We start from the raw sequence: 27624 nt of genomic DNA, 5'->3' as shown, positions 1-27624 counted from the left end.
AAATTTAGTTGAAATTTCAGAATAGAGTAAACCTTGTTCGTTGATTACAGTAAGGAAATCTGCCTGCCTGGTTGGCCGAGTGGTTAGCGTATCCGCTTTCCAGCCAAAAGGCTGCGGTTTCGAATCCTGCCGTGGGCATGGATGTTTGTGATTGTCTGTGAAAATGCTAGTGGTGGTGGTGGACAGTAGATGGCGTTGATGTAGATGATGTGGTTGGTGAATGACGGGTGAATGAGGTTGCGTGGTGGAGAGTTGTAGAGTAGGTGCCCTCCCTCGATGAGTATTTGCACTCCCTGTAGGTGTCAAATAATAATAATATAAAAAAATTCATAATAAAGGATTCCGAAGTACTTGTATGAGAAATGTGCGAGCATTCGCATCTGTTGTTAGGCAGTCTTTTATGTTAAATAAGAATTTAACACTACTACTACTACTACTAATAATAATAATAACAGAACTATAGAAAGTACATGTTAATGGCAACAACAAAACTTTTAGAATACGAGTTTAGCATGATGCTTAAGTAGCTGTCACCGGTAACCGTCTTCATATTGCAAACAAGCTCAGGTTATGAGGTAATAAACAGCGAATGAGTTGATGAAATCATGTTTACTTGCATTTTAATTTGGGATTTGTAAACATCGCACTCTCCTTCCAGTATAATAAAATAAATTACAGCTTGAGTTGGCGGTACTTATCTAAAATAAAATGAATAGCACCATACTTCACTGTTGCTCTATTAACACGGCGCTAGCAATGTTGTATTATGTTACTAATTATATGAAGAGCCAAAGGCTTCAATTAGAAACAATATGGGATGTAATATCCTTTAACTTAAATAAGCCGTATTATGTATTTATAACGAAGATTTAAAAACAGATTAATCGTCGAAATATCTGGGCGAGAACTACATATTTCCGAGTTTCAATGATTTGTGAAATAAAAAAAATATCAGCTACTGAATATGAAATATTGTTTGAAACATTTTATTATAAAATTAACGACCTTACTTACTCTTAAGTTTTAACTAAATCGTGAAATATTGAACTTTTATTAACTCAGTCAACCGCTACGTATTTGTATACATTTTAGTTATATTCATGCAACGTTGTGTATAATCTGGATGTTAAAAAAGACCTTTGTGATTCTTTTTAACCACAAAGGACCACCTGGCGAGAACAAGTGTAGCAAATCACCGAAGTGCGGACTGAGCATATTGTATCTACCGATGTCCAGTGAATTTATGGATATGAATACTTTTATATTTTCATTTGTGAAATTAGCTCGCAGGGCCCATTGCAGGCTACTCATCACTCGTTCTGTGATTATATAACGGAATTAAAATAAAAAATAGAACATTTTATTTAGCTGAAAACAAACAAACAAACAGAAACAAAAAAAAACTGCAGTTCTTCAACGGAGGCATTCCTGGGATTTTACAATTATATTACGTGAATTAGTTATATTTAAAGTACTGTGTTATAATTTAAATGTTATTTTGACCTTAGTTAGTAAGGAATTTATTCTGATATTGTTTAAATTTAAGTTATTTGTGTTATTTTAATGACAGAAATTATTTAGTTAATTCTAAAAAGATTAATTAAATAATTACTGTTTTCTCTGAGGAGTGACTATTCTCTTGAGGAGAGAGAGAGAGAGAGAGAGAGAGAAAACAAGTCTCTCTCTCTCTCTGTTCTCAAGAGAACGATCACTCCTCGGAGAAAACAGTAATTATTTAATTAACCTTTTTACGATTAACTAAATAATTGTAGTTAATCTCTATAACTTCAAGCATCCTCAAAGAAGCCAATTTGATTTCTGATTATCACAGCTTAAATGGAAGTTGGCAAAATGTACAAATATAGTTTCTTTGAACTAATCAACTTGAAATATTTTGAAGTTAAATTAGTACCCAAGAGTACTTCTGGGCGTGATTGTGACACTGTAAGTAAAGACAAAAGAGTTTAAAAGATTTGGAAAACCTAGGTGACACATATTTAGTTTAGCGATACAAAGGACTCATTCATAAATTGAAGTTAGCCAGTGGGTTGCAGTTATAGAGAAGTAATAATGTCTTGTCAAATTTCATGTTCCCTTCCATGGAGAATGGTACAAGAAAACGAGTAAATAACACACACCCATGTGTAATGGACTATAATTCTAGTGTTTGACGACCTTTTCATTCTCATTTAATAATAATAAAAAAAGTATGTATCATTATTAGAAACCTCTTTTCCCCAGTCATTTTATTTGATTATTTGAACTTTAAAACAAATCAAAGCAATCATAAATTGAGAAAAAAATATTTTTACATCTAGCATACATTCTTTCCTTAAGTCTGTATTGGTGTAAGTATTGTAACTGTGTGCTTACCCTAAACGTTTGGATTATGGGCTGCTGGGGAAGATAGGATACAGTGTAGACCACTTTTAAGAAAGCAACAGGTATGATTGTTTTTCTTTTTATTATTTTCATTATTATTTTTATTATTTTCATTATTATTATCATCATTATTATTTTCAATCTTGTTTTTATTTATTTTTATTATTTTCCAAATACAAAACTTTTAATACGCACAGACCCTGTAGGGGACATCCATCTTCCCATTACTTGAGAGCCAAGGCAGAATTATTATTATGTCTATTATTAATGAAATTAATATTAAAGATCAAAGAAATCCAAATAAGATATAAAAAGATAGACAAAAAAAGAAGATAACACATTTTGTAAAGCAATAAGTATTTTTCTAAGTAGACAGCAGGGAAAAATGTTCTGCAGATTATTATTCCTATCATTAACAGATAGGGAAAAATCTGCTACTCCTTATTAGGGATAAACAAATTGCTATTCTGTTGATAGGGATTACAATTTACATCTATTCTAGGTCTTCTCTCGCATAGTTATCCGTAAAGATTACCTATTTAGTAGTAATCCTATTATCTCTTTAGTGGAAATAAAAGTCAAGTTAGTCTGCAAGTTTTAGAAACAGGAGTTTCCAGTATTGCATTTCGTTCCTCTCAGATCTACCCTATATGAGATAAAGGAGTTCAGTGATTTGCTAATTCCACTGACAACTAAGCAGGTATTGCAGATACCGGTATGCACTTCTAGACTATTCTAGAAGGCCAGTGAAATCCAAAGTGCAGGCATTTTGCGGATTTTTTTTCCTTTCTAGTAGAGGCTCGTCAGAGTTTTTTTAGACCTAATTGGAAAATAAAGCAAGAAATGAGGAAACAGTTCAGACTATCAGTGCGCCAATTTTCCATGAAATGCGAGGCTATCCTCTGAGGACAGATTAATTATTATCGTCAGGTCACATGCTTGGAAGATATTAACTGATTATAAACTGATAGCTTTTTCAGTTCTATCCAGCAATGTACATAATTACCTAAGAGATTGTTAAATTATTTAATATTCAGTTTTAATCGTTGATACTGTTATTTTCACAATTGCCACTGAAGTAGTAGATTCAAAATTCAGTATTTTATAAAATAATATGTTTTGTATTAAACTTTAAAAAATTGTAATGGATATTTTTGTTTTTGTAATTAGATATACGTTTTTCATTTCTTAAAATTAGATTTGCTGAACAATTTTAAAAATTGCCAATTAATAAAAAAATTACCGGGAATTCTTATTACTGTATTACAGGTTGCTCCCATGAGTTATAAGAAATCTTAATTTTTATTGATTTTTAATTGTTCGGTAAAAAGAGCTAGATTTGATATTTTTGAAAACATTTATAAAAGTATATAATTAAACTTATTGAAGAAGCAGAACGATGTATAAAACAAAAATTTTCTGATTGAAATTAAGATTAAGTAATTTTAGATGTAGTACTCCTCTGTTATAAAAAAAAAAAACGGCAAAAAACAAGCATCCGGCACAAGTCAGTACATCTGGTGATAGTATGTAGAATCCCCAGGCCAATTACTAAAATCCGAGATTTTTTAAGTTCTTGAGTAGGAAGTATTTTGTTAATCTTAGATAATTTGAGAGCAGAAAATCAGATTTGTTTCTTGTACTTTAAATTTTCAAATTTTTCAAGTCTGAAAAATAGACCCTGTCCAAAACATAAAATCAGCATGAAAGCTTGTTAAGGACTTTCATAACAAACTGCATATGTGCAGCCTGTTTTGTTCAGTAACTTTTTATAGCGTACCCTATTATAGTTTATAGGGATTGCTTAAGACAGGGTCTTCAACCTCTCAGACAGTGCGGGCCGCATTAAAAATTTCAATGAAGCCCGCGGGGCCACTAAGCTATACTGCGGTATTTAGAATTGTAAGATACTTTCGAGATTCACAAGGAACGCTGTGCATTTGATACTTTCGATAAAATCCTATAAAACTAAACAAACTCAGCTTTAAGAGCGTAGATAGGCGTCGGGTTCATGATAAGTAAATACAATCAATACTTGAAAAAAGATAATTTAATGAAGAAAACATTCATTTTTTACATTGTCAATGGGCAACTTGGAAATGTTTTTCCTTGATCAGCTTGTCAATATTGGCATCAATATTGGAAGTCGCTATGCACAGAGTATTATCGAGATGTTGCTCCGTAATCTGAGTTCTCGTCTTGGACTTCATGTGCTTCATTCTGGAGAAGAACTACTCACATGAGTATGTTCTTCCTAACAAAAAGCACATCGTCAAAGCATGCCGGCGAAGATTAGGGAATGCGTACTCAGAAATGTAGTCTTTATAAAATGTAAGCAAGGGCACATTGAATAATTTTTCTCTCAAAGAAGAGTTGTTTTGGAGTTCAAGCAGCTCGATTTGCACTGAGCCTGGCATTTCGGCAGCATTGACACTGAATGGCATTCAGGGCAGGTTTTATCATTAGGCGAAGTAGACAATCGCCTAGGGCGCTAAGCTTTGGGGCACCAGATTTTGCTACATAGTTCCGGAAAAAATATATTGAGACAATGTATTTGGGCGCCTAAATTTTCTTTGCCTAGGAGCATCAGATACTCTCGGACTGGCCCTGATGGCATTGAAAATAAATCTAAAGAAGACTGTTGCTTACGAAAATCACTAAATCTCTTTTTGAACTCACTTCGCAACACGGCTAATATTGTAGCGTATTCATTAAGGGACGAACAGTTGGACTCAGCGAGAAGCTGAAAATGAGTTAAGTCTTTTTTTTTTTGCGAGTTGTGTCTCCCAAAGTTTGAGCTTGGCCAGAAAAGCTTTGATGTGATCAAACAGAGTGTGCACCAGTTGATCTTTGGATTGTAGCCGCATATTTAGGTCATTCATATGCAACGAGATGTCGGTCACAAAGGCAAATTCTGTCATCCACTTCGGATCGTTAAATTCCACAATCTGATTTCCCCTTGGTTTGCATGAACTGCTGTATTTCGTTCCTTAAGTAAAATATTCTTTTAAGAACCTTCCCTCTACTCATCCAACGCACATGACTATAATAAACCACATCGCCGTGATCCGCTTCGCACTCTAGGGTCAAAATTGTTGGAATTGACGACGATTCAATTCTCTTGCTCTAATAATGTTGACGACAGTCACAATAACTTTCATTACATTCTCAAATCCAATAGTTTTCGCACAAAAATTCTCCTGGTGGATTAAACAGTGATAATTGACGAAATCTTTTCCTTCTATTTCCGGTTCTTTCCGTAGCAGCGCAACAAACCCATCGTATCAAACAGAGTGTGCACCAGTTGATCCTTGGATTGTAGCCGCATATTTAGGTCATTCATATGCAACGAGATGTCCGTCACAAAGGCAAAGTCTGCAATCCACTTCGGATCATTAAATTCCTCAATTGGATTCCCCTTGGTTTGCATGACCTTGCAAATCATGCAAACCTTGCAAACCAAAGTTTACAAGGTTTGCATGATTCCCCTTGGTTTGCAAGAACTGCTCATATATTTCTCTCCTTAAGTCAAAGACTCTTTTAAGAACCTTCCCTCTGCTCAACCAACGCACATCACTATAATAAACCACATCGCCGTAATCCGCTTTGCACTCTTGGGTCAAAAACTCGGAACTGACAATGCTTCAATCCTCTTGCCCTAATAATGTGGACGACAGTCACAATAACTTTCACGACATTCTCAAATCCAATAGTTTTCGTGCCCAAATTCTCCTGGTGGATTAAATAGTAGTAATGGATAAAATCTTTTCCTTCTAGTTTCGGTTCTTTCCGTAGCAGCGCAACAACCCCTTCGTTCTTTCCCACCATAGCAGGGGCACCATCAGTTACCACACCTTCGAGGTTGGTTAAACTGAGGACGAAACGTTGCAGCATTTTCTTCGCGGCTTCAAGAATATTAGTGCTTTCTTCGTTCCCTTCAGAGGTACGAGCGCTAGAAGTTCTTCTGTCACACTGAATTGTTGATCACTGCCACGGACAAAGATAGCCAGTTGTGCTGTATCCTTCACATCTGTGATCTCATCTAAAGCAAGTGAATATGACGTAAATTCGAACTGCCGTTTTTTTAAACTTCCTTCAATGTCATCGGCAAGTTCTTCGACACGTCGTGCTACAGTTACCCCCAGACAAACTCGGTTTTTTAAATACTTCCTTATTATTTGGGCACAGAATATCCCCAGCAGCGATGAGACACTCTTTCACAAGCTCGCCGTCCAAGAAGGCTTTTGATTTTTTAGCAATTTTTTCAGCTATTACACAACTTACTTTGACGCACGCTTCGCTCTCTTCCCTCTGCCTTTCAACCGTACTTTGCTGGCATTTTAAATCAATTTGGAGTCGGTTCACTTTGTCCACACGAAGCCGCCCTTGAAGGCGATCGAAATTGGACGCATGCTTTGCCTCATAGTGTCGTTTTATATTGTATTCTTTTGATACTGACACTGACTCACGACAAATTAAACACACTGATTTATCGTCGATCTGCACAAAAAAGTACAAATTGTTCCACTTTTCATTAAAAACCCGACAAGAATCACTTGATTTACGCTTTTTACTCATAGACGCCGTAGTGATGGAAGGTGAACCCAAAAAAATGATCTAAAATGGCCGTGTAACGGTTATTATGCATTAAGTACCGCTTGGAGCTGAAGAATCATATCTATTTAATATTTATTTTTATAGGATTTTATGTAAAGTATCAAATGCACAGCGTTCCTTGTGAATCTGGAAAGCATCTTACAATTCTAAATACCGCAGCATAGCTTAGTGGCCCGCGGGCTTCATTGAAATTATTTTTTATTTAATCGTGTTTTAATGTTAAGTAGTTATTTTTTCAAAATGACCGGAGGACCACCTGTGGCCCGTGGACCCTGCGTTGAAGACCGCTGGCTTAAGTGTTAAAGACAGGTAATTTAAATTAGACCTCCACATAGTCCGAAAGTAATGAAAAAATTCGGCTGGAGCTTCTGGCCAAACATTCAGTTCTCACTTGTGATGCATCCAGTTAGTAAGTATCCACCCGGATAATGAAACAAATGAAGATGGACCGGTTGGTAGTTTTGAATTCGCTTGAGCATTGGTGTAAACTACAGAGAGAGATAATGATACAACATCAGCAAATCTCATGCTAGCTAGAGTGTTGCAATTGAACAAGGTCATCGAAGTTTTCTTCGGGGAACTAGGGCGAATAGCGAAAAGTCACTTCTTGGAACCATCTCAACTGAAGAAAATGGAAGATAGTCACCATCAAAGGCAAAAAGCATAGTAGAGAAATGAAAATGAAAAGGAATAAGAAGCATGAATATTAGTAGAGAAATACCATATAGATGTTATTCAGACAAAGAAATCAAACAAAAACAGATGAGATAATTCAAAATAATACTGATAAAGATGTTATATTCAATTAATGGAAATCACGGAAGGGAGGAAAGAGGTTTAATGGCATTCAACACTGAACACGAAGAATGGTAGCAAATTTACAAATAGTGAGTAGGCATACTTTAGAACGGGACAGACACACACACACACACACACACACACACACACACACACACACACACACACACACACACACACACACACACACACACACACACACACACACACACACACACACACACACACACACACACACACACACACACACACACAACGGACGCAATAAGACTGGGTATCAGTGCTGTATTTCGATCAGGATAAAATGGGTGTCATTCCGAGAAGTAACTAAATGAATGTTTTAAAAAGAATCAAAATTCAGCAGCTTTCTGACGTGAAAATAATCTTTTAATACTTTATTCCTCCAAAGAGAGTAGGCGGAGCTCTTTAGTTTGAACTAACATTTTGAAGATTGGTGGGAAGCTAATCTCCATACTTCAAGCCCTGACTTATAATGAACTCAAGCTATGATCAGGGGAGAGGGTAGGGCAGACAATTTCTCTCATCTCATCCCCATTATCCTAATGTTCACATTATTGTAATAGTATGGGTATACATCGATTTTTTGAGATGTAGGATTAAAAATTCGAGTCTAGGAGGAAAAAACCACAACTAGCCGAAGAATGCCTAGTAACTATTTTCCCAGTCAGGGACTAGAATCGAACATATAACGGTCTTCCTTCGGACAGCCTAATGCTGTGGAATAAACACCATCCACTGGCATCTTCAGACGACGTGAATTGTTTAACCAGATATACAAATCTTATTGGAAATTTTTATTTTTGCGAATTCCACCGAAAGGTTTTTGGGTAACAGTACATTGCTATTATTTCGGCGAGCTAACGGTTAGATAATCCGGATATCTTACTCTAGAGATCAAACATGGAACTTTTTCACGTTACTTCAGGCCTCCAACAAGCATCATGGTGGATTCAAGTAATGAAATTTATTTACCAGGATTATCTATTCAGAAAACTGTATTTTTTTTATCCTGCAGAACAGACTAACCAGCCAGAAGAACACATGCGTTCAACAGAGATAATATACTCCCCTAATAGCCTTTCTTATTGCTTCAGCTTTAATTCCAAACAGACCTAACCCTGAAAAAGATGAAATAACATCGAATGTTCCGGGAGAGTAAGTCAGATGCAAATAAAAATGTAAGAAAGCTGCTGTGTAAAAGTGGCCGAACAAAATTATAAAATTAGATTAGAAAATTCTTATCCCGCCCGCAGTATGGACTATAATTCCCACGCTTTCTTCGATGGAGATATAAAAAAGCAACACTTTGAAAAGTTGATAAGTGTGATAAGCAGTCACAGTGCGGTATTGAAATATTCGAGACAAAGGCCATTAGGAGTAGAACCGGTAGGTGAGGCAAGAAAAAATGTCTTCAGAAACATGAGCTGTGGAAAGAAAGCTAAAACATGATATTCAACCAGAATTACTCAAATATGAAGATATAAAGGAATAAAAATAAAGAAATTTTGCAATATTCTCTACTGAATAATTCAGAAGGCCAAGTAAGAAGCTACCACGAGAATCATTTTATAGATGGGATCTCGTTTTATTAAACTCATTTTGCATTTATAGATGGATTCCCACGATACACGTCTATTCTATAAAAAGGGAACTGAAAGTGAATGTGAGAATTAGAAGAATTCCCTTACTGACTGTTAGGTTTATGGAAGCATAACTGACAAGAGACTAAATTGTGGAAAAAACTTGGGGGAGAACAAACTTGGTTGAGGCCAAATATGACTGTCAAGATTACATTATTTCACTTTAAGACAACTAGTTAAGAAATCATGGATATATAAAGGATCTCCATTTCGGTTTGGATATGAGAAAAAAAAGGCATATGATAAGCTGCCAAAAAAAAGCTGTTCAAAACTACAGTTATATATAGTGTAAATGGGACATTACACAGAACAGTGCCTATACTTAGTTGTGAGTTAGCAGATAGAATTGAAGGAGATTCAGGAAGATGGTGTGGCTTAAAATTAGGTTCAATAGAGGAATATGGAACAGGGGAGAAATTAGCGAAATCACTAAAATGACATTATATATGATAGAGTTACCAAACAATTGTAGCTCAAGGATTTAAGGATCTGAGGTATGGGTTAGAAATAAAACAGATAATCAAAGCTTAGTGATCACAGATTCACATCTGTGATCACTAAGCTTTGATTATGGGTTCTGAGAAAAAAGAAGGGGCATCATATTAGAAATGAAGATATTAGGAAAGAACTTGATATTGTTAGCATTCAAGAATGTATGAGCACAGGTAATCTAAAAGTGGTGTCGTCACTTGAAAAATAATAGGCAAAAATGTTAGAAAAAAAAAACACAGGGTGTTTTCTGCTAGAATGGCAGCAAAAAGATTCAAAGAAAAGAAAGGTGGGCGTGTAGATGGATTGATGCAGTAGGTGGTGCGTAAGTAGAATGACATCTGACACTATTGAAGACGTGAAAATAAAGATTAATTTGGACGAAAATTGTTGATGGGGAAAGTAATAATATGAACTTACGTTGTGTTGCCATTGTATCGTGATTATATAAAGGATAGAGAGGTTAAATCCTGACTATAATAAAGGGTATATACACCCTCTGTCCACAAAAAACCGAACTTTGATAGAAAATAAAACACAGGCCAATTATAATTATTCAAATCATTTATTTCAATCAATATACTCTCCCTCAGTTTTGATACATCGTTTGACACGGTCAATTAATTCGTTAAATGAGTTTTTTATATCAGGTTTTTTTTTGGGGGGGGGATACTGTTGAAGGTCATGGTTACTGCCGCTTGAACCTTTTCAATGACGTTGTATCGCTTTCCTTTCATCAGCAAATGAAGTCCGGGGAAAAGAAATAAGTCACAGGGTGCTAAATCAAGTGAATACGACGAGTGATCCAACACACAAACTTGGTTTTTGTTCAAAAACTGTCTCACAATGTTCGAACGATGAGATGGTGCATTATCGTGCAAAAGTGACCAGCTCCCTGCATCACGATATTTATGCAGTCCGTGACGAATTCTCGCTATCAATCGCTTCAAAACTTCGAGATAAAACTCACCATTGACCGTTTGGCCAGACGGAACGAATTCTTTGTGGATAATATCCTTGGAATCAGAAATAAATCAGCATTGTCTTTACTTTTGACTTCTCGAAGCGACTTTTTTTCGGATGCCCCTCTTCTGGTATCCATTCGGCACTCTGTTTCGGGCTCATACTCAAAACACCACGTTTCTTCACCAGTAACGATCGTTTCAAGGAAGTTTGAGTCCTTACGAGCGGTTTTAATGAGGTCCTTGCAGTGTTCAATTCGATACATTTTTTGGTCGTCGGTCAACTTGTGGGGAACAAATCGCCAATTCAATTTACGAAGGCCCAAACTTTCGGTCAAAATGTTGTGTACAGTTGATTTTGGAATCCCCCAATTCATCTGCAATCAATCTCGCGGACGATTTCGGGTTTTCTTTGATTTTTTGGATGTTAACTTCGCTCAGTCCAGTTTTTGGATGGCCCGGCTTTTCGTTATCCTCAAGCGTCTCATAACCACTTTGAAATCGCTTAAACCACTCTTAAACTTGAGTACGGGATAAACATTCATCACCGTATGCTTTTTGAAGTATTTGATGAGTTTCGGTAAAACTTTTACCAAGTTTAACAGAAAAGTCAATCGCAGCTCTCTGCTTGAAACTCATTTTCCGAACGTTCGTCGAAACACACTGCCACTCTTGGCACTATAACTCGATTTCTAATGAAACAAATGTCATAACACAGCTGACAAAACACTAATGAAGGTTGCCGCTTTCGACAACAAAAAGATACAACAAGTGGCTCCACTAGTTTCTTCTATTTTCGAAAAGTTCGGTCTCTTTTTTGGACAGAGGGTGTAATATTCTTTATACCAATAACTTACTTTGCCAGAATAAAGCTTTTGAGCTTCTAATGTTTAGTAATATTTGTTCTATTTATTTAGAAGCCTCCCGGAACTCAATAGGACAATGATGCTCTTTGAGCGGAAAGACCTACGTTCGAATTCTATTAAGATGTGAAAATCCAGAGCAAAATTAGGTCATTACTTCAAAACAGACAAACCACCTGAGAATACAGCAATTCATAAACATAGCAGACAAGATATGGAAGATAGGATTGATCTCCAGGTTGAAACATTAATTAGGTTTATATGAAGCCAGTTACCTGGCTGTGGCATGGCATTGAGTCTAACGCGTCAGCCGAAAGTGATTACAGTTTTATTGGATCGTCTTATTTTTTTGGTTTTAGTCGGATCATTTGTTGCAGCAAAATTAGGCAAAGTAAAACTAAATATCTAGTGTACATAATCCCAAAATGGATTGGCGTTAAAAGCAAAAAAAAAAAAAAAACCGTGTTATAACTTTTGTTTAATCGTCAGTTTTTTACAGGTGTACTACACTCTTGGTGCAGATGTATTTTATAGATGTATCACAACTTCTTAACGGGCTTGCTTAACAGTTGAAGGTAAGTTAGTCGGTCTCATACTGAGTTGGCAGGGATTTTCCCTTCCTGAAACGGTTTGCCGTCATCCACACCAAAGAAAATCAGAAAACTGAACAGCAGAACACACACAATTTACACACAGGAATGTGTATTTAGGTAAAAAAAATAACTACCTTATCCTAAAATTATGTCTAAGAAAGCCAATCTGGGAAAGTTCATGAGTCTAAAGGACTTGTAATTTCCATGAATTATTATGATTACCAATTTTTTCCCACTTTATTCCGTTTTAAAACTTTTAATATTTTCGTTGTATTCTACTGTTTCAATGCCTATATCGTAAGAAAATTACATCTACCATTCACTCGAAAAGTCAACCGAAACAACCCCCGAACTTTCAAACTCTGTCAAAGGAACAGACAGAGTTTGAAAGAGGCATTGTGGTAGGATGCCATGTTGCAGGCGTTGACAAATTGGGCAAACTGTTGACACAAATTGGGCCATTCCAGGTCAACAATGATATCAGACTGAGATGAAAGCGCAGGGAGTCAACTGCATGTACTACCCGCAGTTGTCGATCCACCAAACTTACCGAACGCGACCGTAGGGTAGTACGAAGGATAATATGTAAAAACCACCATTCATCAGCCGACACGTTGAATGCGAAGGTTCGGATATTGATTGGAACACGAATATTCACAAAAACATTTAGAACCGAGGCTCACAACATGGGTTTCCATGGTAGGACCACAGTATATAAGCTCCACATTACCCGAACCAACATGCAGCATCGTCTTTAGTGGTACAAAGAGCGTGCATAGTGGGACATTGAAGCTTGAAAAGCGGTTTTATGGAGAGACGAATTATGCTACATCCTCTACCGAGCAAATAGGCGGGAATTTGGGTGTGACAAATGCCAGGTGAGCGTCTTTTACCAGAGCGCGTAATCCCAACTATGAAATTCGGAGGTGACGATGAGATGGTATGGTCTTGTTTATTCTGGTTTAGCCTCGGACCAATGTTTGTGGTAACACAAATATTGAACTCTGAGACACTCTGGACAATGCAATGCTTTCTACTTTGTGGCGTTTCTGCTAAACTAACCATTGTCTATTTCAGCAAGACATTGCACCGTGTCATAAGGCTGTTGCTGCTGTAACTGCATGGTTTGTGGACATGAACGTCACTACACTTGACTAGCCTCCACAGAGCCCCCCCTTTTCGATCTCAATCCTAATGACTGTCTGTAGGAAGAACTGGAGCGTCAGGTGAAGTCAAGAGATGTCCTCTCCACAACAATCTAGGATCTCATTACATGTCTACAGGAAGAATGGCCCAAAATTCCCATTGATCGTTATCGTGCGCTTGTGAAAGTATGCTCCATAGGATTGCTGCAGTCTTCGCAGCGAAAAGAAGTCCTACAGCTAATTACGATGGGTACCATGGCTGTTTATTACTCACACTATGGTGACTGTTGACTTCTTTAAGCAGTGTATGTGCAAAAAAGCATATAAAGCATATATAGGTTTCAATTTTTTGATTATCTCACTTTGCAAGAATGAGATTACGAAACTCATATTTTTAACTACTGAAATAAAGAGTCCAAACTTAATTTTGGCAAAAGTAAGGTTATTTATATTAAGGATAAAACTTATATATCCATTTTTATTTTTAGCTAGATTCAAAAAATCCATGAGAGCTTATGAACTAACCTTAGGCGTAGGAGTTGCCTTGGTTTGCCCTACTTAAGACATGAACATGAGATGGTTTGCCTACCTTTTACAGCACAAGACAAAATACATTAAAATTTATCCACTATATTTATTCTAATTATAAAAAATACTTTATAAAATCATATTTGTTTACATTCTTCTGCCTTACCAGGTTAACTTTGGGGAGACATTCAAGTATACTGAACATAAGTTTGGCATTCCCTTCTGGATCATCCGGGAGACAAACGCTGAGACCGTCCACGAGCATATCAAACAAACCTCGTGTGAACACTGGTTCTGGCAGTTCTCGTAAATAGTCTTTAAGGAGACCTGAAAAAAAAACATCATTTTGAAAGAACATATAGATGTACGACCATTTACTTTGATATTCAGGTCTGCTTCTGTAAGTGATTGAACTTAATTAATGGCTCTATTGCTTAACCGAGTAGTTTCTCATAATTCTAAAGTTTTCCTCACTTTTCACTACGAAAACCGGTGGAAAAACTTTTCCGCCACTGTGTAGCTAAATTATATAACTAAACTGAAGATTTGTCTGTACAACTAAATTGTCCAGACAAAATGTGTCTAGGCAGTTTAGTTACACAATCTCTTATTGACATAATGCGTAAAAGAAAATTAAGGAACCCAAAGAAAACAAAGAAGACCATGTGCTCAAACAGAAACGAGTATTCGGATATATCCTAGCTACGTTTCATTCCTTTTATAAACTCACATCACTGTCGTTTATACTTCTCATTAAGTCTAGAAATTCTATCGTCTTGGAAATGCGTGATATTTCCAAAACATGAATGTATATACAGTCATCCTTCGACTTAAGTCCGGGTTCCGTTCCATTCCGCAGGATATCACGCATTTTAATTTTTAAACCTTATTATAAAACTGTCCTGTGCCCCTATAAAACAGGAGAATAATCACCCAAATTTCCTCCACAATCACATCTTCATTACTTTCCCTGTGTGAACGATCAGGCTGTGGCTCTTCCTATGTAACCTTTGTTATTTTTGATGAAAATGTTCAATGTGTTTTGCTTATTCCTCTTCTTCTTTTCATCATAAATTTGTTCATAGCAAGCAAACGCATCATGTACTTTCGTTTCTATTATTAAGTAGCGTTCAACATTGGGGTCCATGTCTTCAACCATTTTGAGAACATTGCTAACTACAAAACAAAGAACATTTCTGCAAGACCCTTCACTGAATATGTTTAACTACCTCTTCTTGTTTCTCTTTTCCCTCTTCCTTCCTTTGTTTTTCCACTTCTGCAACAGTTGTTCCTCCAGTCAGACCGATTCTTCGTAGGTCAACACTTCAGGGGAACTTTCTATGAATTGAATTATATCGTCATCGTTCACTTAGAGATTCAGATTGTTTGCTAGGCCCACTATTACAAACTTCCAAAAATCATGCACAAACCTTTTTAATGTCTTTTTTGATATGCCACTCATACACTGTGAAGTCACTTCGTCCAAAGCCACAGCAATAATTTTAATAGCATGATGAATATTGAATGTTTTCCAGAATTGCATGAGAGTCTGGTCATATCCTTCTGTAGCAGAAATGGCTTGTGAAAAATGTTCTCTGTAGATAATAAGTCTTAAACACTGCAAGAACTCCCTGATGCATCGGTTGGATCAATGAAGTAGTGTTCTGAGGGAGAAAAATGACCTCGAACGTGGTGAAGATCACTGCTATAAGACAAGACGGATGACCTGGAGCATTATCTAGAATTAATAAACTTTTAAATTCTATATTTTCGTTCACACAATAGTTTTTTTATTTCACTCGAATAACAGTTGATTAAGGCATCCTCAAACAATTTTTGATTATCCACGCCTTTTGATTGCTCCGATAATGAACTGGGAGTATGCTTCCTAATGTTTTTTTAAGATTCCTGGATTCTCACTGTGCCATATCACAAATGGTTTCAGTTTATATCCAGCCACATTACCAGTAACAGAATCGTAATACGGGCATTAAGATCTTTGCAACTAAGTATAGATTTTAGCTTTTTGTGGATGAAAGTTCGCTCTGGCATTTTTTTCCGCAACAAAGATGTCTCATCCATATTAAATATTTGCTGTGGCAAATAATTTTCCTCCGTAATAATTTTATCCACTTTTTCCACAAACTCCTTGGCAGCCTTCTCAGCACTTGCAGATTCCCATACATTTTCACAGTATGCAGCGCAAATCGCTGCTTGAATCTCATGAACCAACCGGAAGAAGCGTTGAATTTGTAGTGATAATGGGACTCTGCTTTCTCCTTCAACATATTACAGAGACATTTCTCCTTCAACATGTTAAAGAGATTTTGATTGAGGTCCTCTATCCATTCAAGTAGCCTTTCCATATCACCAATAGGACCTCGTCGTTGCTTCGTCACTACCGTCGATTTAATGGAAGCAGATCCTTTTACAACCTCTACGATTTTATCCTTATTTTTCAAAAGGGTCGTCACTGTAGAATGAGACCATTCGAAGTCATGTGCGATCATATTGACGGGCTTACCAGCTTCATGTTGCTTTATAACTTGCAACTTCGTTTCAAGATCAAGTGCTGGCTTCTTTTTCTGTGATTCTTTACTGGGTTTTTTGATTGTGCGTGTAGGGGACCATGTTGCACAAAACATCGCGAAATATGTAACGATAAATACACGAATAACCCATTTCTCAAGCAATCAACAGTTGAACTGTTGAAGACACGTGCCGAATGCAGAAGGAGGTTGCCGCTGAAAGCGCTGTTGCCACTGTGCAAACTTTACCTTACGCTCGCTTGCGTCTTGTTCGAAAGTATAGCTGCAAATGCTATTTATTCCCTTATGGGATCACGGACGTATCTTCGAGAGAACGTAACTCGAACGAATGTAAGTCGAGGGATGACTGTATTTTTGAATTTTTTTTATCTAAATATGTAAAAGTGTATCATATTTTGTTAAAAATTAAAATTGTAATTAAAATTGATGGAAGAAATATTAATAATTCGAGATATGCAGATGATACCCCCTTGCTAGCAGGATGCAAAGAAGATTTGGAGGAACTTATTATGAAAATTAATATGGTCTTAAACGTAACCTCAAAAAGACAAATGTTATGGCAACTGAAGAAGTTAGAAGAAGATTATTACTCCGAAAGAAAGCAATGCCAAATTTAAGCAAGATCTTTAAAGATAAAGACATTAGCCTCGCAACAAAAATCAGAATCGTGAAAGCAATGGTATTCCCTGTGGTAATGTACGGATGCGAAAGTTGGACCCTGAGAAAGAATGAAAGAAGGAAAATAGCTATGATCATCAAGATCGAATGATAGTCTAGAGAAGATGATGATGATGCTTGCTAAAGTTGATGGAAGCAGGAAAAGAGGAAGACCAACAATTAGGTGGGTGAAATTCTTATGGCCAGGGGCAGATCTGAATAGAGAATCTATGTTCATAGAATCACCAGGAGTCGAAAACGACTCGATGGAAGATAACAATAACAACAACAATCATATTTTGTCAAGAATTTACATTACAGTATGTAGATTCCTAACAAATATAGCATTAATGTTGTGAGGTCAGGAGGTTCGCTTTATCTTGGGATGCTGTAACCAGTGCTGTGTGGATGAAAGATAGAAACGTGGCCGATAGGGAGTTGCGTACAGTATCCTTTGCAAGGTACCAAAAGGCCAAGCTTCCATTCGGACAGAAGGCTAGCTTTCTGCTGTTGGCCTTTATAAAGTCAGATTTGATTACCATTTTGCATTACTTTCGATAAGCTGAGTTTTTTTTAAACTGCTTTCGTACACTTTTTTGTTGAACCGGTGCTTGGAAAGTGGCCAAAATATTTGGGATAAATTGTGAATAAAGGCCTTAATGCCAGGAAGGATAATTTCAGTGACTCTCTCGGAGCAGTGTGTCAGCTAGAAGAGCGGGAGCAATAGTCGGACCATGGGAAAGATGTAGAAATTTGCGATGGTCATCACGCTTGGTACCTTTGCAGCGCCAAAGTGGGATGACCGCTTTCAGAAGGGTAATCTGAGAGACGAGACTTACACCAGGTTGTGTTTCGAGTTACAGAGAGAAAGAGAGAGAGAGAGAGAGAGAGAGAGAGAGAGAGAGAGAGGAGAAGTGGCCTCTGTGGTATATCTGGAAGAACTAATTAAAAAGAGATCGGGAGTATTGACAGAGTGAAGAGGGTTATCGGGAATTCAGGTGATTAGATGTTCAATTTGCTTTCGGTCATTACTTATAGAGAGACTGGACTAGAAGGCTTCCGCTTCTCGTTTAGCTTGGTCGATGATGTTGAAAAAGGGAGCCAGTTGGAATTTCCGACGTTAAAGTCAATCAGGAAGATGACCTCACTCTTTGGATAGCTGGATTGCAGGTAATCAGCTTCGTGGAGAGGAACGTGAAGAGGTCAGTAATTTTGAGAGTTTGGGGAGGGTAAATGAGCAGATGAATATAACTAAATGGTGAAGAAAATCTTGAGCTAGAGGAGGTCAAAAGCAGGAGATTATAAAGTAGCCACTTTGGATATCATCATTTTTCGTGAATTGTTAGAGTTATTCAGTTGAACGTTATTGGTAAATTTCCATTTTTTACGTTTTGTATTTTCGAAGCAGAATTTAATTGGCATAAGTGTTATATAATACTCATCCTTTTAAAGACACACCCTCCTAGTAACGCTAAAGTAAAAAAATTAAGAAAAAACGCAAAAGTTTGGATACGTGTTTTATTTTATAAATTTGAGAAAGTAATATTATTATTATTATTATACTGGCATCTCCATGGAGTCCGAAGACTCATCGCATGAGACCCAGTCTATCATACTTCTCTTTGAACTCATTAACTGATAAAGCACTTACAGCTGGCAACCAATTCCACTCTCCAAGTAAAAAAATCTAGTCCTCACCCCCCCCCACTGACCACACCTTTCTTCAACTTCCAGGGATGACCCCTTGTTCTGATCTCTCTTGCCAAGTGTTGAAACATTTCCCCTGCATCTATCCTATAAAATTCTTTAAACAACTTAAATGTTTCTATCATATCCCCTCTTTTTATCCTATCAACCAACTTCTGCAATCCACACACCTTCAATCTATCCTCATAGGGAATATTCCATAGGCCACACACCATCTTGGTCACTCGCCTCTGAATCCTCTCCACTTCTTCCTCAAGAAACCCAGGGGGTCCAGACTTGAGCACAGAAATCCAGATGTGGGCGTATCAAGGCCTTATAAAGAGGAATTACAACTTCCTTATCTCTACTTGTTGATCTGTTCTTCACTAGCCAAGTAATCTTATGGACTACCTTAGCCAACCAACCGTAAATCTCTAGCTTCATTTATCTCCTGGAGTACAGTGCCATCAATATGATACACGGTTTGTAATCTATTTATCCAAAAATGCATAACTTTACATTTCTGGACATTAAGCTAACACTCATTAACTTTTTCCTATACTGACAGCCTATTTAAATCGTCCTGCAAGCTCCCCACATTGCCTTGATTAACTATAACTCTACCTAATTTCGCATTATCAGCAAACAACTGAATATTTCCTTTCAGGTTATTTCCTATATCTTTTATGTACAAATTAAACAGCAATGGTCCGAGCACGGAACCTTATGGCACACCACTCGTCACCTGTTTTCTCCTTGATTCTGCCCCTCCACATATCACTATTTGATATCTGTTCAGCAGCCACCCTCTTATCCACTTCACCACTGTTATATCCATCCCCCATTTGTTCTAATTTGTGTAACAGTGTTCCATGTGGTATTCTGTCAAATGCCTTAGCAAAATCCAGCAAAATCATCGTGTAGCCATTTCCTTTATTCAACTCAGCAGTTAGCCTATTATAAAAAGTTAGTAAATTACTAAGTAAACTTAGTAATTTACTGTATATTATACTTTGTAAAATATTACTGTAAAATATACTGTTTATTCTCTTGTTCCATCGTCTCAACGTTTACTGAAACAAATGAATAATTACTCAAGTATACTATATATAATGTATAATAATACAAACTGTTTTATTGCGAAAAGTAATAGTTATTAGTTTTTATTGTGTACCGCTTATTATGAAACAGAACATAAAGAGTAATATGTTTCATTAAAAGCGATTAATTTAGCTTAATATTAGCATATGTAGATTTTTCTTTGCATTTTTCCCAAACGTGTCAGTTTTAGCTTTCTGATGAGATCTATACAACAGGCGTTTTTTCAAGTATCACTTGCAACATGGTTTTTATTTTTTCACATTGATGTAAAGTGCTGGTGAGAAAAAGCAATAGCAATATTAGTTGGGATATTAATAAATCCACTAACATCTTTTGATTAACGTTATTTATAGACACGCGATGCAAGTCATTATATTGTACAAAATATAATATACAATAATTATACGGTATAATGACCAGCACGAAAGAAAAAATAGTAATAAGCTTCCCCCTTACAAAGTTTAGGAGCTCTACTTTTCTACTTTTCGATTCGTGCGAAGCCAGTCGGTTAAACAACATAGTTACACTAGAACAATCTGGTGTTTAGTATCTTCTGCTGCAATAAATTGAGGCAGAAGAAACTAAAGCCATATGAGACCAATATATTATGTCTGTTAATTACATGTATTATTCTGCCCAGTTTTCTTGTTTTTCTGGACGAAAAAAAAAATATTCCACTCCGAATAAGATCAGGATGGTAGAAGCTTTTTTTTTTTTTTTTTTTGTAAGGACAGGAACAATCATATACAGGTTCTTCGTGTCCTAGACGTGATTAAAACCCTGGCCTTTCCAACCGAAGAGCAAATTTGTGTGATTTTCGCAACGAGCACTTTCACTAGAACCGTTCTTCTCTGTCCTGTCCTGTCGGAAGGGTCGTATTTGCATATATCATGAGACCTCAGTAGAAGATTAATGTTTTCCATGATATTCCATGAAAAAACGCACATATGCGAAAATATCTCTATGTGGAATGAACTGGACAACGTAGGCTTTACCTGTCAAAACAGGTAAGCAGAGATCTAACTCTACTTAACTATTTTGTCTAGTTATTTTAACTACTTTCTTGCTTTCTCTTGTAATATTTCTATTTATAAAGTTCCATTCATCACCATAACGTAAGAGGAAGATTAGTTTGTGAAACTAGCTACGATTGCAATGAAGGAAGCAAATGTACAATTTGAAAATGCTGGTATTTCTTGGGGAAAATATTAGTTAATGATAAAACAAGAATCTTTAAAATTAAAGAATTTGAAAAAATATTTCAAATTGCATTTAAACACTTAATAAAAAAAGTAAAATAAAATGTATGACAAGAATTGCACAATTTCGAATTTGAGACCTTCATGGAACTGCGGAAGAAATTCTGTGTTCGGAATCTTGTGTTCTCTTGATGTAAATTAGCTGCTTTCATGTTAGATCAGAGAGCAACATTCGATTGATAAGTCCTTCTGTTTTAGGAACATAATTTTTAAAATTGTTTCTTTTGCTCAGTAATCACTTATCTGATTAGTGAATTCACGATTTAAAGATTTCAAATAGACTGAAGTTGAAACTAATTCCCAGTGAAGAAAAATAATAAACATTTAACAAATGACAGTTTAATACAGCTATGGATTAATTTTTTATGTGGTTTCCATTTACACTCACGAAAGGTTATTAGTAAATCTGTAATATATTTGTACTGTGGGTGGTCTACTTGTTACTTAACATTAAGATCAGTGAAATGAATAAGCAATATCTAGAAAAAATCTGAGATCACATCACTTAATGCTTACTTCCACAATTGGCTTACTTTTATGTCCACGAAAAAGGCACCTAAAATCATAAATATGTATATTCATTAATTGTTTACTTTACTAGTGCTCAGCAGTGCCATATATGGCATAATGCGATCCATGCTTGGTTATCATTTATGAACACATTTTGCTTAATTGACTTAATCAGTCAATTATTAACATAGACTTTTCCAGCCGATGGCATGCGTGTTATTGATGTTATATATTATACTCATCCTTTTAAAGACACACCCTCCTGGTAAGTATGCTAAAGTAAAAAAATTAAAAAAACTTTGGTTTTGGTGTTTTCTTTGTTAGTTATCTTGAAATTTCAACCACAGTCAAAACTCCCAATTCATAAAGAATTAAATAGATATTTTTCTTTATGCAGCACAGGTTACGCATTAATAATTTTAATTAATACTGCATAGCAGTTTTTAATTTAATTATTTTCACTGAAAATTAAGTTAATAAAGAGACAATCATACGTACTAGTAATAACATTAATGTCTGGCACGTGCTCAGCTGACAGATCCACGAGCAACGAATTTTCCTCAAATTCTTCTCTGAGCATCTTTTTTCTTACTGCTGAACCGCAGAGACGATAGATACCGACAATGTCTAAACCCCGCCGCTCTACCTCTTCTACGCATCTCTTCAGGATCAGTGGTACCGTGAACCCGGAATTCTCTTGAATCATCACGGTTTCCATATCCACCCCGAACAATCCCTCGTCTGTAGGGGCAGGCAGTCGCTGGAAGGTTTGTCGGGGATCACGATAACGAAGTTTGAGGTAGAGGGTGCCTCGCGGTTCCAGTTTTAGGGCGAGACTGTGTACAGGACTTTCGCGGAGTAGGGTTAGAAGATGGATGGTCCCCTTATAACATAATTTGTGCCTGAACTGGGGATCCCAGCTGTACACTAGAAATGCTATTTCAGTGTTGTCGACCAAATCTAATTCAAATATTTCGTCCCAGTCGAAATTCTGTTCGCCAGTTCGAACCACAGTTCTAGCTTTATGCACACGATCACATTCGATAACACAGTATAAATCCCGAAATTGGTCGCCGTGGCTTGTAGGGCGCATTCCTCTGCCGGCAAGTAAGTGGACCCATAGAAGCCCACTAAAACCACCACCATGTAAAACAGTTTCCGAATCTTTCTCAGGTCTATACTTGAAAAAATCCCTGGGGTTAAGAGTCAAAAGGTGTAGTCTGCGTTCTGAGGGCTTTACGGGGGTAGGATGTGGCACTTGCCTCAGATAATCGTGTCCATAAGTTTGGGAAAGGAAGTTATCCGACGATGTATGAAGGAAAGGTCGTCGGTGAAAAAACTCAGAACCATAAGCAGATCTCTGTTCTTCCTGTAAATAAGAAAAGAAAAAAGAAGCAACATATCATTTACTTTCTCATTGCATACTAGGTTTGATTAAAACAAAATTACATATAATCTTAATTTCACTTCAGTATAAAATAAAAACTGTCTTTCACTTGAAGTGAGAAAATGTTCTGTGTATTTTTTATAGTAAAACAATAAAAATTATGCCTATAGTGCATATCTAATTGTACTAATTAAATATGCAATATTTTTTATTTTACTACACTAAGCGTACTAGTTGAGCTGTAATGCAGGCACGAAAAAAATGGAGTATTTGTTATCTTTGATGTTCCGTATCATGTTATTCCTTAGTTTGAGTGAATCAGAGATATCCCTCTAAAACAACTAGCTTATTCCATTGCAATACGCTAGTAGTCGTTTTATTACATAACAACACAAGTTGTAATTGCTTTTGTGTTTATTTGGTAATCAAATTGCAATTTGATTTATCACACAACGTAAATATTTTCACTTTGATATGTTTATATCAATAAATAAATACAAAATTAATTACAACTTGTGTTGTAATTGCTTTTGTTACTTAAGTATTAATAATAGTTAAATAATCATATACAGTATATTGGATTATGTAATCAGAAAAAAAATAATCAAATTGACAGAAGACGAAAGTATTTCTAGAATGACAGTTTCAGTAAATGAGTAATCTGAAGTGAAATTATTCTAATAAACACGGTTTGTAAAGATCCACAAAACATGGGATAGGCCACTGCAAGCAGCTTTCTTTATTTTTAAAGTCTGTTTAGATATATATTTCAAAAATTTGATCTTTTCATGTGACATAATTTTCTGCAATAATAGGCATGCGTTAAAGTTACTGAGAAGTTGCAGTGTAGTCGAGTATTTTAGAAATGAACTATTTTCTAGTATCTGTAAGTATTTAAAGAATAGCATGTTATACTTCCAAAAGTAGAATGAGTTTTAAAGTTGCTGTCATAGATGCAAAACTTAAAGCTGTACCAACATTTTTTTTCTCTTATTTCACCACCAAATCCCCGCTTGCCGATGCTTGTGCATTTTGGTATTTAAACCTTTCTAAGATACTATTAAAAGGCATAGCTCTTGGTTAGATGACAACTTCCTAGATGACAAGGTAAAGAGAAAAGTTTATCATCTAGCAAAGTTTTGACCTATACTCTGAGAAATAAAGAAGTAAAATACTTGTGTATATAATATTTAGAATAAACAGACTGAATTTTTAATTAAAAGTATTTAAATATGAATTCATTAATACTTGCGCGAGTAGGAACACTTTGAGGATACATTTAGATGTAGAATCAGAGGTAAGTGTAATATTTACAAACATTTATACTATTAGCAGTCGAAGTAGTTCGAAGGTTGGGATAGTCAATGAAGAATACAATGAATTCCATTTATGAAGACTAATTTTTAGATATTTTTCGAATACTTTATAGACTTTATAGGAGTAAGTAGTAAATCCTTTATAGGATTTAGGGGAACATAGTTAGAATTTATTTTAAGCGCGTTTCGTAACAATATGAATTCATTAATATTTTCACGACTACGAAACTAGGGGGGAATGGTACATCTCTTTGATTCATTCTGCAAAGTTGTTTCTATTCATATAACAAATATGAACGACGGATTTTCGTAAAGTTGAAAATCCCAAATTTGTCGAAACTTCAAAGTCGATCTCTAAACCTAATAATTTGATGTACAAAATGGGATAAAATGATCTGAAATTCTGCAAAAATGTTTGTTACAAACGATAATAAGCCAACATTTTGTAACCGATGTTTAAATTATTGCTTGTTTCATTTGCGGTAATGAACATCATACATTGTTTTTTAATTTTTTATTATATTCCCGGACCCATACTCAGGACACTTTTTTTTTTGCAGATACATTTCTCAAAATATCACTATTAAATTAATTTTATATACAGTACTTACTCAATTTTTAACCGAATTGTATTGTAACTCGTTATTTTGAATACTTACAAAAATTTATCGATCCATCTCTGGTATGGTCTGGCTGGATAGAAATCCAGCTACAGGAATTATTGAAATGATTTAATTGAAACTTAAGTATTTAAAATCTATATTAAATTTTATTACGGTATCTTTTTTGGGGGGGGGGGGGGTTAATTTGTACCATTTTAGCGAAAATTAGACAAAACTTATATTGTTTGCAGTAATAAGTCAAATTACGGCTCTAGGTTTATTGCTATGATAATAAATTGGTCGCTATCGAAGAATGACATTACGATGTACACATTTTTTGTGATCGTGTCAAATCGCTGTATTGTGATTCTATGGGATTATTTATAAGTCTATGAATTATTTACCTTCTGTAAAGTAATGATCGTTCATCTATTATTTTTTGTCTTGTTAAATCATTTGTAAAAGTAATAGCAACTGGATTTGTCATTCTTTAGATATTACTATTTAGAAACTGTGGAAGATGACATCATAACAATTCTGTTTATGATTAGCATGTTGTTTATTTATTAATGCTCATTCTTAAAATGGATAAAATATGCAGACCTTAGAGGCGGAAATAAATGTTAAATATTTATCTGTATTCTCTAAACGTTTGAGTTATAATATAATACCTGTCGAGAAAGAATCCACGCATAAGGTTTATTTATTAACACTCATTCTTAAAATGAATGAAATATGCAGACTTTAGAGGCAGAAATAAATGATAAATATTCATCTGTTTGATCTAAACGTTTGAGTTATAATATCATACCTGTCGAAGAGAATCCAAGAGGCTCTCGGCACTGTGCGCTATTCGAGGCAGGTGCTGTGCTTGGCGAAGGCTCTTTCCGCGTCGGATTCTCTCATATATTGCTGATGTAGAGGGCGCTCGACTTAGCCATGCACGATATTCTGCTGATGTAAACACACTTGGTGACCGGATGTATAAGGCTGTGTGCAATATAGCAATAAAATGCAACTGTTATGCAACTACAGATAGACATAGAACAAAGGTGAGCTATCAGAAACATATCTACACAAAGTGGAGAATACAAATGAAGTGGAATTTTCAGAATTTTTAATAGGGCAAACGACAGTAGTTAAATAAAAGTATATATTTAAAATATCCAGTTTTTTTAACTTATGGATAGCATAATCGCTTCTTCGCTAAAATATGTTACTGAAGTATTCATTATGTGGAGTTTTCTTAAGGAAATCATTTTAAAAATGTGTAAAAAGTTGGAAATGGCAAATGGACCAATAAAAATAACTGGCTATCATAATATCTCATACGAAGGTGCAGGGTTTTTCATCGCGCCAACAAACTAAAACAGGCCAGGAGAACACACGCAGTTTACACACAAAAACTAATCATAACCACATTTTCTTAGAACTGTGGTTACGAAATCCAGTCTGAGTAAGTTGTGGACCTTTACAGGCATGTAGTTGCTGAGCCGGGGATTAGCATTATTATTATCATCATAATACGCCTGAGTGATACAATTTCCGTAGCAAAGTGCTGAATCTTTCTTAATGAAACTATAGTCAATATTTAATTTTATAATACACATATATGTAGTTTCATGTGTGTGTGTGTGTGTGTGTGTGTGTGTGTGTGTGTGTGTGTGTGTGTGTGTGTGTGTGTGTGTGTGTGTGTGTCAATGAAAGACGTCAAGTAGATGGCTAGCCATCTTTCTCAGTAAAAGTATCAATGCTGTTTTCTCGAGTTCAATGAAAGTAATGAAGTCACAGTAATGAAGAGATAGTTTCTGACTTGGTTGTTGATTGATTGTGAGTAGATGTGGTAAAGATATACTTCATCCCCCCGTTAAGGTTACAGTTATAACCGAGACGAATTATCACTTTATTAACTGGACAATCCAGGGAGATGTGCTGATGATACTCTCAGGATGCAATTTTTCCGATAAGCCTGAATTAAATTTGTTCTACTATTGTGGGAGTTTTAAGCACATTCCATCAAATTCTCCATTGTATGACAGTATCAGGTTTAATGCCTCTAACACAGTAAGGCAAAAGATTATTTGCTGAGATGGTGAAGAATTACGTTATGAAGCTGCTTATTATGGACGTTTATTTAATATTAAGTTCACCTTTTGCATTTCGGAGGAGTTGAATCTTTCCAAGGCTTTCAATGATTATATAGTCCTTAAATGATCTACTTCCAGAGCCTCCTAGCTCAGTAGATTCCATTGAACCCGTTTGGTTGGAAAGACCTAGGCTCAAATCTTATTTAGGATTGAATGTTGGTTGGTTATTTTGAATTTACAGCCGAAGCAACTAAGGCTGTGAAGCTATTGTATTATGTATGTAAATTGTGTGTGTTCTGTTTTAAATGGTGAAAAACCCTAATTTACGTTAGGAAACTCCTATCATCCATGCACGAGACCGACTAGCTCACCTTAAAAAGTCCTATAAATGTTATTTTTTCCTAGACTCTTCTATGGGTCACACGAAGAATC

At 35.9% G+C, this 27624-nt stretch overlaps 1 protein-coding gene across 1 annotated transcript in view; it reads right to left on the bottom strand.

Moving 5' to 3' along the window:
- Positions 1-27624, bottom strand: part of LOC150097450 (rho GTPase-activating protein 100F-like) — a 90270-nt gene that overhangs the window by 49520 nt on the left and 13126 nt on the right. Inside the window, exons 2-5 of the mRNA XM_090406921.1 lie at positions 25915-26095; positions 23581-23599; positions 22299-23169; positions 14205-14365 (exon numbers count right to left, since the gene is read on the bottom strand). Coding sequence (XP_090263047.1) covers positions 14205-14365; positions 22299-23169; positions 23581-23599; positions 25915-26095 — 1232 coding nt within the window. The remainder of the gene's footprint in view (positions 1-14204; positions 14366-22298; positions 23170-23580; positions 23600-25914; positions 26096-27624) is intronic.

Source organism: Typopeltis vanoorti, chromosome 17, assembly GCF_054136105.1.
Source record: "Typopeltis vanoorti isolate ZY-2024b chromosome 17, IOZ_Tvanoo_1.0, whole genome shotgun sequence".
Lineage (NCBI taxonomy): Eukaryota > Metazoa > Arthropoda > Arachnida > Uropygi > Thelyphonidae > Typopeltis > Typopeltis vanoorti.
This window is presented reverse-complemented; position numbering and strand designations above follow the sequence as displayed.